The following is a 12390-nucleotide window of genomic DNA, read 5'->3' as shown; positions in this document are numbered from 1 at the left end:
TGCATTCCCCATTGTAATATTTTTACATACTACTGCAGAGTATTATCATATTGTGGGTAGGTTCCCACCATGGTTTTTCCCTTGACTGGGTTTTCCACGTCAAAAATACATGTGTCATGTGTGTTGTTGATGTGATGTTTATCTTTGTTATTGTTGTTCTTGATCAGATTTGAAGTTAAGGTTAATTTGGTTAAGTTTGGTGAAAACTGATTCACCCCCTTCCTCTCAGTTTTGCTACATTGCTCTTACAAACAGGCCCAATGGAAAGAACAATAACGAGAGAGAAATAATATGAAAAGAATAAATTGTATTCCAATTAATAATGCAAATAGAATCAATCAACTAGATTCCATAAATGTACATGGGAGACCCCTTGGTTAAATTGGCCAAGGTGAGAACATATGAGTGCATAAGATTATGATAAGTGTCGTGATCTTATGACATGAGACAAAAAGAGGTAACCCATCTTGCCACCTAACATGGAAAAGTGATAGTGTGATAACACCACAAAAGGTGGATCACCCACCTAAGGTGGAAAGGGGCAACCATAAAAGGTGGATTTTATAATGTGATAAAATCACTAAAGGTGGAGACACCACATAAAGTGGAATTGATAACATGATAACACCACCTAAAGTGGGAATGCTCCTAAATGCTTCTATGTGGTCCCTAAGTAAGCTTAAGTGACATGTAATTAGGACCTAGGTGAAGAATAACCAAGGTACAACACCTTAATTACACCAATAGGGAGAATAGGTGAAGTAGAGGAGAGCTCAACAAAGAGTGAAATAAAAGGAAATATGAAGGGGTTTTAGGTTGAAGGAGGGTTTGAATAGTTGTGAAAGGTGTACGAGAAGGAATGGCGTTGGCGATTAATGTGAAATTAGTAAGAGTAACACTAGTTGTAGTATCCTTGGAGGACCATGAAAGATTGGTGAAGGGTGCCTATGGATGTATGATGTGTCCCATATTTTTCAACATCTCTAGGCCAGTTGGGTTAGTTAAGATAAGAATTCTTAGGGAATCTATTAAGTTAGTTGGAATGAAGGGTTCATTAGGAAATTAATTAATTTATTCACCCCTTGAAGTTGTGTCACAATATTGACTTTATTATATAAGTTTAGTTGGGCTTCTACATATAATTTCTCCACAAAAAGAAAAAATCAAGTAGTATTACCAATAGAGATGAATGAGAAAGATGACCCATCCATTAGAGGATTCAAGCATGGACTACGATGGGAGATGAATGTAGTAAGAAAATATTTTACTTTATGGAAAGAATAGGTAGGGCATGTGAACTAACTTGATCACAAAATAAGTGACAAGCATATACAATCTACCATGCACCTACAAGAATGCTAAACTATTTCACCAAACAAAATGAACATAGTATGATTAAACTAGTTGGATTGGTTAGGTTCACCAAATGAGAGTGAACATAGTACATATGGACTCTCTAAGAATATTGAACTAGTTAGATACATCACATGTTCACCAAATGAAAGTGAACACAACATGGAATCTCTTGGTAGATTGAACTAGTTGGATAAATCGAGTTCACCAAATGAAAAAAAAACATTAAAGATGAACATTTTTTATGTTTAGAGGTTGGGTTCTTTTTAAGTGTGGTTGTGTTTGCAACCAATGTGAAAATTAAAGTTACCAAATATTGTCTCCAATCATCCTAACCATAATTTGCACCCATAAGAGTTGGGACTATCAACTAGACTAGAAATTATATGAACAATGCAAATCAAGAATATTAAAGACTTGAAAATCATCAAATTGAGAATTAATCTCCAAAAGTTTAAATTCCTTATTTTTCAAAATATTCACCATCATATTCTATTCTTTATAACAATATTCAATCTTAAAAGAAAAAAGGTTTGATTTTCAAATCAACACTTCCTCAATTAGGGATAAGCTTCCAATTTGGACAACCTATTCATTGAAATAACAATTTGCCATTTTAATTCACCTCAATTTCACTATAAACTTCATTATAAGTTATCTAAAGGCCTAGTAAAAGAGCTTTTATATTTGCTTCATTATTCTTTTTTGTACCTAAGAATTTAGCCCTTCCCATCACAAAGTCACTCCATGGATCCTTAAGCACATATTATCTCCTTGAAACACATAGGTTGCCCTTAGCAACCACATCAAAATTTAACTTCATTCTCATCTTTGGAGCTAACCATTTATCCTTACTAATGATTACTCCCTCTTATCCAATTAATAAGAACCCATCAATTCTTTTTTACTTTTGTAGTTTTTCAATAAAAAAGACCACATTTTTTGACAAAGTGTTAAAAATATTGTTCAGGGTTGTACACATATTTCTAACCTTTGGTCAAGAGATAATATTATATGAACAAATGATAAAATAATTGTATGATTAAACAAGTTTGAGTTGGAGTACTATTGGATAAATGACCTCCCAATTTTTTTTATGGTTCACCTCATAAATATAGATTAAATATAATAAATACTGAATAAACTATTCATACTAGGAGGAAATAAATTAGTATAAAGCCCTTTGAATAAATCTTAGGTAACTCAAAAATTATTTTTCTCAAAATATTATTTTTGCCATGTGATGGTTTTGAGTTATATTGGATTGTTTTTTATTATTTAAATAAGTGGGGAAGGGCCCCAACTAATTACACATCTGACACCATCGAAAAATAAAATTGGAGCAAAACCGGATAGAGAAACAACAAAGCAGGGCAACCAAAAAAAGTAACAATAGAGTTGGAGTCAAATAAGTTACAACCTATTTTGAATCAAAGCTTTGGGGTTGCTTATCTAACATCCTAGTATCTTGAGAAGGTGAAGACTTGTTAGTGGGACATTTCTTCTTATGTTGAACAATTATCCTAATAGATCCACTATTACAATCATAATAGTGCTGACCCACAGAAAAAGGTGTACCAATAAAATTACAATTAGAAAGAACAACATCTTTAGGGACAACAAATTTATCAATAGAAACAACAAAAGAACCCTTGGCTCCACTGTGAACCTTAAAAAAATTTCCTAGAAGAACTTTTAGTTTGGTAAACATCAACTAGAGAAACAAAAAAGGAAACCAAAAACCTAGAATTAATCACTTTATTATCAATTCAATATATTTGGACTAGCAAACAATACCAATAGTTAAATTTGTAATAGAATGGAGAGGAGAAAAACTAATCGAAACAAGAGACAACCCCATATCTTCAAGAAAATCAACTAAACTAGGAGGAGAAGAAACAAGACTAAGTGGTTTTGAATCCTTTGAAACACCACCATCTTGAGAAGCAACATTCAAAAAAATAGTAGGGTGCTCACGAACAACATTATTCCACCAAGTTGAGGAAGAATGCTTGTGAGCATAATGAGAGCACTTACAAGCAACATGTCCAATAACTAAGGAGTGCCTACAATGAAAGGGAATTCCCTCATAATCCACCAATTGACATTGATATCCATTAATAAACTACAAAATGGCCTCACTAGGCAGGGCTTTTGAAATAGGACTTCAACTAAAATGAGAGCAAAGGAAGTATGACCAAAGACTTTGGTTACAAAGTTTGGAACCTTCAAGAAACTGCCTAAAATATTACCAATAGCTTCATAGGCTTCATTATACTAGAACGAAGGGGAAGATAGGAAAACCTTACCCATAAAGAAAAATATTAGTTGAATCTTTTAAAAGATTGATAGAAGAAACCTAGGGGCACACAGACCCACCATCAAGAACAACTCACTAATTATCCTCACAATCAAAGCAAAGGATGAAAAAACCTCTAACAAATGGACAAAGCTCCATTTCACCCTTGACTAGAGGAGATCAACTCTCTTGAATCCAACATTGCAAATCAAGAAGCGAAGGCCAAAACCAAAAAAACCTACAGATTAAGCCCTACTTACCAAAACAATCCTCGTGCATTCGTGCACTGTTTTTCTTAAGGAATCACATGAGCGGTAGAAGAACAAGGTACTGCCGACTTGACAAAACCCTTCATATTCTTAGAAGCACTAGGAGTTGTAGTAGCCTTAGCTACATTAGCCGTTGACAATATTTTCCTTAACATGTTTGCATAGGATGCTTGTTGTGTGGAGCCAAAGGAAACATGGGAAGCAATGACCCTAATACAACCAACCAACATCTTAGGCGAGGTCTCACCCACAGCCAGAGAAAAAGAACTTAGAGAGGGATCCAAAACTAGAGTATTTGACTTAGGAACTCCCACAGTTAGAGACCCAACCACAACCACTGCATGAGCAGTCCAAGTAGAGCCACCGCTAGGAGAAAAAAGATCTACCACTAGATCCAACGAAGGCAGATCCGCAGTAGAGGATTGATATAAGGAAGGGGCAGGAATGTGAAATTGAAAATGACAATGAGTAGGAGACATTTATTTAGCCTTTTAAACAATACACATATTATTATTTATATTAGTTTGTTGGTAGTTTTAAAAAAAACAATTGACAACCTACTCATCGTATAAATATAATACGTAATTTGTTTTCATTAATTCAATATAAAAAGTAAAATTTATATTTAATATATATATTTTTTTGAATGACATCAAAATGTAAAATATCATATTATAAATATAATTAAAAATTTATTTAGTATTTAAGAGTATAGTCGCTGAAGTAGAAACGCTGCCCATGCGTGAACTGTTTAAAAATGATTACTGCTATTGTAGGTAGTTCCTATGATTTTGGGAGTCGAGGTTTTACTTTTTTCAGTTACAATGAATTGAATGAGTTCGATGGGGAAGTAAATGTAAGAGACCAAGCCGACATAGGATAGGTGGAGTAATTAAATGTCTTCCAACTCCACATGTACGCAACTTGCCATTGCAATGATCTGTCAACTCCAATCCGGACAAGACATCCATCGACCTTTAAGTTATATCACCCCGGACAAATGAATTTATCATGCATCTAAAAGTTCCAGCGAGATGAAGTTCCAGCTGCAGACCTTCTGTTTGATCTTTGCCATACTCTGGGTGGAATGCCTCTGTAATGGAAATGCAGGCAAGGCTTCTAAACAAGGATGTTTCACAACACTATATCAGTTCGGAGCATCGCTCTTCGACACAGGAAATGCAGTCATTGCATTTCCACGACAGGCTTTCCAGCCCACCAGATTGCCTTATGGCTCCACTTTCCCTGGTTACCCCGTCAACCGATTTTCAGATGGAAAGCTCATCATCGACTATTTAGGTAATTACTATGCACAACCCATTCTTTTCTTTTGTCGTGCTTTTCTTCTTTTACAGTGTTGTGTGACTCTGCTGTTTTTTTCAGCGGATGCTTTCAAAGTAGAATTGCTTCATCCTTATCTCGAAAGTGTGGAGGCCGAGGCGAGGAAGAAAGCGGTAAGAGACTACAGGAGAGGAGTGTGTTTCTCGGTGGCCATGGCAACTGCACTGTCTGTGGAAGAATTGAACTTCACAGGAATTGGGAGGAAAAATATAGCGTTGAATCCTTTTACCTCTGATGCACAGTTTGAGTGGTTCGAGTATTTCAGGGACCGCGTTTTGGAAAGCAGAACCAAGTCTAGAGGTATGCAGTACAAATATATATGTTTTTTTTTATGGATGTAGTCTTCAAAAACTTTTAACAAATGTGTGAATTAGATTAGGGGAAGCTATATGTAGTCTTTATTTTTAACTTTATGTACTCACAAATTCTAAATCCTATATCAGATTTTGACAATTGTTTTTGGGTTGTCACTACATGCGACTTAACTGTTTATAGTTATTGTTTTGGTTTCTGGGTAGTAACAATGCACGTTGTGAGGTCTATTATGCACACAAGGGTCAAAAAGTATACTTTTCAAAAAGTGTCACCCCATACCTACTTAAAGATGTCTCAATAACTGTGCACTTAAAATCGTCAATGCACAAATTCCTGAGTAGTTATGTACAATGGGTATCAATAAAGATGTACAAATGGGTCAACAAAAAAGTTAGAAAGCTAAAAAATGAGCTGCTATTAATACATGTATAATTTATTAAGAAGCTTTTAATTATACATTTTTTAATTTTTTTTAAGTTAATAATTGAAAGATTGAATGTAAAAAAAAAAACAATTATTAGAACATAAATTGTAACTGGTAGTCTTCCCTAATTGAAGATTTTTGAAAAATTTTAGCATTTGAATCAGGAAACTTAAGCGCTCTTCTACCCAGTATAGAGGCGATGGAAAATGCTCTTTATCTTCCGGGAGAGTTCGGCGTTAACGACTATCGCGTGGGGTTACTGTCTGGTTTGAGTGTTGCAGAGGTCAAGAAGAAAGTGCCTTATGTCGTTCTCAAGATAGTCAGTCTAGTCAAGGTCCTTTTTTTAACCAGTTGTCTTCGTACATCTTTCGTTTGTTCACTTAAACAAAGCGGAATTTAGCTCTGACATAAATACAATTTTCATGCAGAAGCTCCATGGGACAGGTGCCAGGAATTTCCTGGTTGTTGGGGTTCCACCGCAAGGATGCAGCCCATTTTATTTAACCGTGTTGAATGGAAGCAAAGACGAATATAACTGCCTTGTGGAGGTGAATGAAATCCATCGCCTCCACGAGACGAAGCTGAAGATTGCACTGAGAGACCTACGCGAACAGCTGAGGGACTCGAACATAATGTTTGGGGACTATTACAGGGCGTTCATGAGCGTAATCAAACATCCTGCAAAACATGGTAGGTAGAAAATGGGTAATGCTTGAACTAGTTTTGATGGCTTGTGTTGATTGAAACTGGGTTGGGAAAGCTAATATGTGCATTTGGACAGGAATGAAAGTGAGAAATATTGCGTGTTGTGGCTCGGGCGGAAAGTACAACTACATTCCTGCGGCTGTTTGTGGAACGAGCTCTTCAAGGCGATGTTCAAAGCCAGAGAATTACGTGTACTGGGATGATTTCCATCCAACTGATGCGCTCAACAAAATAATTGCTGCTAAATTTGCATCGGGGAAGTATGTTGAACCTCCCAACCTTTCGCTTGGCTGTTCCTGAGCACAAACAAGCTTCTTAAGAATCACAATGGAGGACTGATGTTCTACCATTTATTGTTAGAACATTACTTACAAATAGTGTAATATACCCCAAGTTATTATGAGTAAACGATCCAGTGGAGATTTGGTAAATAATGAAATGTAATGTAATGTCACGTTTATTTTATGTAAAATATACTTTATAAATGTTGTCTTTTTGGTGTAAATTTATTATTATCATTTATTATTTGTGTATTTTAGAGATACACAAAATTTCATTTCTTATGGTTAATAGAAAACTACAATTTAAGGAATCTATATAATAATAATTTTTAGTCCCATCTATCTATAGGCACAATTAATTTTTTTGTCTCTCACTTTTTCAATTAACTTTTGCTTTCAAAACTTTGTCAAATATTTATCCTATAGTTTATCACAATTTATTTATTAAAATAATTCCTTTCTTAATTTTTACATTTTTTTTGATAGTCGAGTATATTTTTCCATCCGTTTTTTGTTTTTTCTTTAAAAAAAACAGACGGGGAATCAAATATGAGCAAGAAAAAAATTCAAATGATTTTATAATGTCTTGTGTAAAATTCTCTTTTAGCATACATTGTCAAATTAAAAAACATTGGAGGCCATCTTTTACCGTAAATCAAAATGAGCATGTTCAAGTTTCTCCATGTACCTACTCCCTTCTCATGCCAAAAGAAAACTTTTGAATTAAGGGTTATTATTATTATGAAATATAATTACCACTAAAATTATTTAGTTGTTTGATTAAAATATTAATAAAGGTTTTTATTTTAAATTATGTTATAATTAGCAATGGTATTTTAAGTTGTAGTGGGTATAGTGTGAGGAATTTGTGATTTAGGATAAATTAGAATAGTTAAAAATGAATATATTAAGAATTTTGTTAGTTTAATAATTTTTGTTTGTTTGTTTTATCAATAATTATTTTGGTTATTTTTAACTGTACTATATTTTATATGGAATTGTTTTTGTCATTTCTGAAGTTGTGTAACTATCGTCAGATTGATGGATATCAATTCAACCAACAATCAATCTCATCAACAAACTACTGAGAGTCTATTGATGTTTTGACTATTTTTAGTATATCTAGATATTAATTACATATTAAATATATAATTTTTTTTTAATTAAATATTTATTTGCATAAATCTAAAAAAGTACATAGGCACATTAGCAATCATTTTTTTAAATAAATTCCAAAAGAATTTATCTTTTATTGATTAGTTAAAAATACTTTACATGAGAATACACGTTTTCAAGATTTATGTGTCCATTTTAATACGTTTGAAATACTTATTTTTATTTGATTTATAAATAATTAATTAAAAATTAAAAAAATTGATGATAGTTTTTAATTACTTTAGCAAGGGAAGGGCCTTGAACCCTCACAAAACAACAATAACAAAGAGCAAAAAAACAACTTTTGGCATCACACAACCAGACACCTAGAACAAAACATAGAAGCTAGCCTTCAGAAGTAATATAAAATATGTTGTAGTGCCCTTCCCTGATTCATCCTTTATGAAGGGTTATGTTAGATACTTATGGACTTGTTTGTGCTCTTGATACTCCTTGCTTCTTGTTTCATTCTTTATATTAGTATTCTCTTGATATGAGTGGATTCATTATGATTACTATGTTGATGTTGATTTTATGCTCTGGATTAATTATTGAAGTTAGGTCTATGATTAGTTTCGTGATTATTCACTAATTAGGAGATGTGACTCATGTTTATTGCTTATGATAATTTATCTTGTGCTAACTCTAATTTGGTATCTACATTAGATGTGAATGGTGTTGATGTTATTTACTATGTTATGTCTTTGATATGATGTGTTATTGTTGTAGATGTGAAAGGGACGATGTCACATCACTCATATATGAGCGGGGTGTGACGTTGCGATTCTCTTTCACCTGCTTGTGTATCTTGTGTTTACATATATGTTGTGTATAGTGTTGGCCATTTGGTGGAATTGATTATGTGTTGCATTGATGTTTTGTCATTGATGCCAACACTAGTTGTTTGGATGCTTTACCGACACCCTTCTGGTCCCAGTAGGTTGAGTGGTTTTTGGTTGATTTGGATCCGACATGATCCGGTAGGCTCTGGTATAGTTTGGTGATGGAGTTGACTTGTTCATGATACTCATGCTCATATTTGGTCAGTTGGTTTTGGTCTAGTGATCGGATGCTATCCTACTTGCTTAGAAGCTTGGCTTCAAGTTTCGACAAGGGTTTCATCGATAGATATTTTGATGAAGATCTTTGATGGATTGCATAAGTGGTGTTGGTGCAGCTTCTGGTGGAGTTTCAGGATGTTGTTGGTGATCATGTTCAAGACTTGGCGGATGGAGATCATTGTTGTAGCATGTGGATCTATACTGGGTCCTGGTTGATTTAGGTTATGGACCGACTTTAATGTAAAGTGTGGATTGGACCTCTCGATGTATTTTCAAGATATCTTCTATGTTGGATATTATTTGTTTGGTCTAAGGTCGACATGGTTTGTAATTATGTAATTGGTTTATTGGCTGGTGGCTGACCTAATTGTCTATGGTCGAGGGTTTGTATATATATAGATGTAAGATCTCATTGTAGATCATCATGGTTATGGTTAGAGGTCATGGTCAAAGAATGTAATGTGCGAATAATGTAATATCATTTAGGTAGAGGATTTCGTCAATCAGTTGAGATCAAACTGGGTATATGTAAGACGATTTAGTCCTTCGGTATTGACCTTAACCAGAATTGTACTTAGGCGTAGGAGATGTTAAATTTTGCAATTCAACACTTCTCTGGATTGTAGTCTCGATCTCTATGTAATCAGTGAGGCTCCTTTTGTGATGACCAGTGCACTCTAGGTTGTTGGCCTTCCTTCAAGTGTAGGCCCCTCAATTGTAATTCACATACTTACTGCAGAAGTATTATCTGACTGTGGGTAGGCTTCCCATCATGGTTTTTCCCTTTACTGGGTTTTCCATGTACAAATATTGGTGTCATGTGGATGGTATTTATTCTGTGATTATTGTTTATGCTTAATTGGTTTAACTGCTATTCTGGTATTAATGTTTTGGGTTCCGATATTAAAGTTTAAATTGTTAATAGTTTTGGTAATCCGTGACAACTGATTCACCCCCCTGTCTCATTTGTCTTCTAGTTATTTGAACTGTCTAACAATTGGTATTAGAGCTTTGGTCCTCTCTACAGAAAACTTAACCACTTGAGGAAGATCCTATGGCAACTTGCAGTTCAAGTTCATCCAGTTCTTTTGGAGCTATTTTTCAGAGGGATATTACGAGGCTTGATGAAACAAATTACACAATATGGAAGATTCGGATGGAGACTCGTCTAAGATGTCTTGGCAAGGAGATTTGGGAGATCACACAGAATGGTGTCACACCTTATAATCCAGGATCTAGCAATCCTCCTCTGGCAAACCTGGACAAGGAGCTTGAGAATGATTGTAGAGCAAGAGAATCCCTCTTGTGTGCAGTCTTTGATCAACAAATAATGGGATTAATTGACAAATCATTTAGAAAGGCTATATAGGATAAGTTGGAGACTCTTAATGAAGGTGACTCCACAGTGAAGATTGCTAAACTTGATGGTTACCAGGTGAGATGTGGAAACCTGAAGATGGAAGAAGATGAAAGGATTACTGCATTCATGGAAAGAGTAAATGAGATTGTTATGGGAATTCAATGTTGTGGTGGAACTCTGAGCGAAGATGAAATTGTTTCTAAAGTTCTGAGAGCCCTACCATCGGCTTAAAAGATGAAGGCTACTGCTATTAATGAGTTGAGAACAATGGCTAATACATATGTCAACAAAGATACCTTGGTTGGGAAACTATTTGCTTTTGAGCTTGAAGAATTTGGACCTTCTGGAGCTGTGAAGACTGAACCTGATTTTCATGCATCTACATCTGCAACCGGTAAGAAAGATTGGAAAGCTTTATATGCAAAGGAATTGGAAGATATGAAGAGAGAAGATGATGAGTTTGAGCATCTTGAAGAACTATTTGCTAGAAGAGTACCTAAAGGACTGGTAGGAAGTAAGTATGAAGGGGAAGCGCCTTTTAAATGTTTTGCATGTAATAAGATTGGTCATTTTGCATCTAGATGTCCTGAAAGGAATTCAAGCTTTGAAGAAAGAGTTAGAAGATAATTTAAGCCTAACCTTGGATATCAGAACAAATACAAGTACAAGAAAAATAGAGACAAATCATGCTACATAGTGGATGAAGAAGGCATTATTGATTTTGATGATGAATCGACAAAATATTCTGCTAGTGATTTCGATAATGGGAAGGAATAGGTGTTCTTGGCTATCAAAGAAGATGATCTGGCACTGGAAGAGAATGTATCTGAAGAGAAGGCACTTGCTACTAAAATTGAAGACAAGGATGAATGGGTAATTGACAACGATTGTTCACATCATATGATTGGAGATAACGGGAAGTTCCTATCTTTGTAAGAATTTGATGGCGGTAAGCAACCAGTAAGAAAGAATGGAAAGTTTTATATGCAAAGGGATTTGAAGATATGAAAAGAGAAGATGATGAGTTTGAGCAACTTGAAGCACTATTTTCTAGAAGAATACCTAAAGGATCGATAAGAAGTAAGTATGAAGGAAAATCACCTTTTAAATGTTTTGCATGTAATAAGATTGCTCATTTTGCAACTAGATATCCTGAAAGGAACGTAAGATTTGAAGAAAGAGTTAGAAGATCATTTAAGCCTAACCCTGAATATCAAAACAAGTACAAGCATAAGAAAAACAGAGACAAATCATGCTACATAGCGGATGAAGAAGGCATTATTGATTCTGATGATGAACTGGCAAAAGATTTTGCTAGTGGTTCCGGCAATGGGAAGGAATGGGTGTTCCTGGCTATCAAAGAAGATGATCTGACACTAGAAGAGAATGTACCTCAAGAGAAGGCACTTGCTGCTAAAATTGAAGACAAGGATGAATGGGTAATTGACAGTAGTTGTTCACATCATATGACTGGAGATAAAGGGAAGTTTCTATCTTTGCAAGAATTTGATGGTGATCTAGTTATATTTAGAGATGACAAAACATACATGATCAAAGGAAAATGAACTATATCATTGGATGGTAAGATCAATACTGAAAATGTTTATTATGTTGAAGGTTTAAGGCATAATCTTTTGAGTGTAGGACAATTGGTAGATAAGGGATTTCAATTACGGTTCAAGTATGGAAAATGCAAAATCATTAACAGATCTGGTTTGGAGATTGCAAGCGATACACAGGCAAAAGGTAATCTATTTCTTTTGAACTCCGATGAGAAGACATGTTTGATTACACAAACTGATGAGAGTTGGTTATGGCATAAAAGGT

The 12390-nt window shown here is 34.7% G+C and overlaps 1 protein-coding gene across 2 annotated transcripts; it reads left to right on the top strand.

Annotated features, from left to right (window-relative positions):
• The first annotated feature begins 4904 nt into the window (after positions 1-4904).
• On the top strand, positions 4905-7178 carry LOC131074966 (GDSL esterase/lipase At1g28600). Of its 2 annotated transcripts, none has more exons than XM_058011719.2 (5): positions 4905-5220; positions 5305-5562; positions 6154-6335; positions 6430-6691; positions 6783-7178. In XM_058011719.2, exons 1-5 carry the CDS (start codon positions 4956-4958, stop codon positions 7004-7006), a joined length of 1191 nt encoding a protein of 396 aa, XP_057867702.1. In that variant the 5' UTR covers positions 4905-4955; the 3' UTR covers positions 7007-7178. The 2 variants fall into 2 exon arrangements, with proteins under 2 accessions (XP_057867702.1, XP_057867703.1); XM_058011720.2 differs by having other exon boundaries at positions 4906-5220; positions 6166-6335.
• Positions 7179-12390: the final 5212 nt, after the last annotated feature.

This window comes from Cryptomeria japonica, chromosome 2 (genome assembly GCF_030272615.1).
Source record: "Cryptomeria japonica chromosome 2, Sugi_1.0, whole genome shotgun sequence".
In the NCBI taxonomy this organism is placed as follows: domain Eukaryota; kingdom Viridiplantae; phylum Streptophyta; class Pinopsida; order Cupressales; family Cupressaceae; genus Cryptomeria; species Cryptomeria japonica.
This window is presented reverse-complemented; position numbering and strand designations above follow the sequence as displayed.

What these genes read in the sequence shown, in the direction of transcription:
- LOC131074966 (XM_058011719.2), top strand. Translation starts at nt 4,956, where the DNA reads ATGAAGTTCCAGCTGCAGACCTTCTGTTTGATCTTTGCCATACTCTGG. An exon ending in AAGCAGAACCAAGTCTAGAG is followed by an intron (nt 5,563 to 6,153) that starts GTATGCAGTACA and finishes GAAAAATTTTAG; the next exon opens with CATTTGAATCAGGAAACTTA. An exon ending in AGATAGTCAGTCTAGTCAAG is followed by an intron (nt 6,336 to 6,429) that starts GTCCTTTTTTTA and finishes ATTTTCATGCAG; the next exon opens with AAGCTCCATGGGACAGGTGC.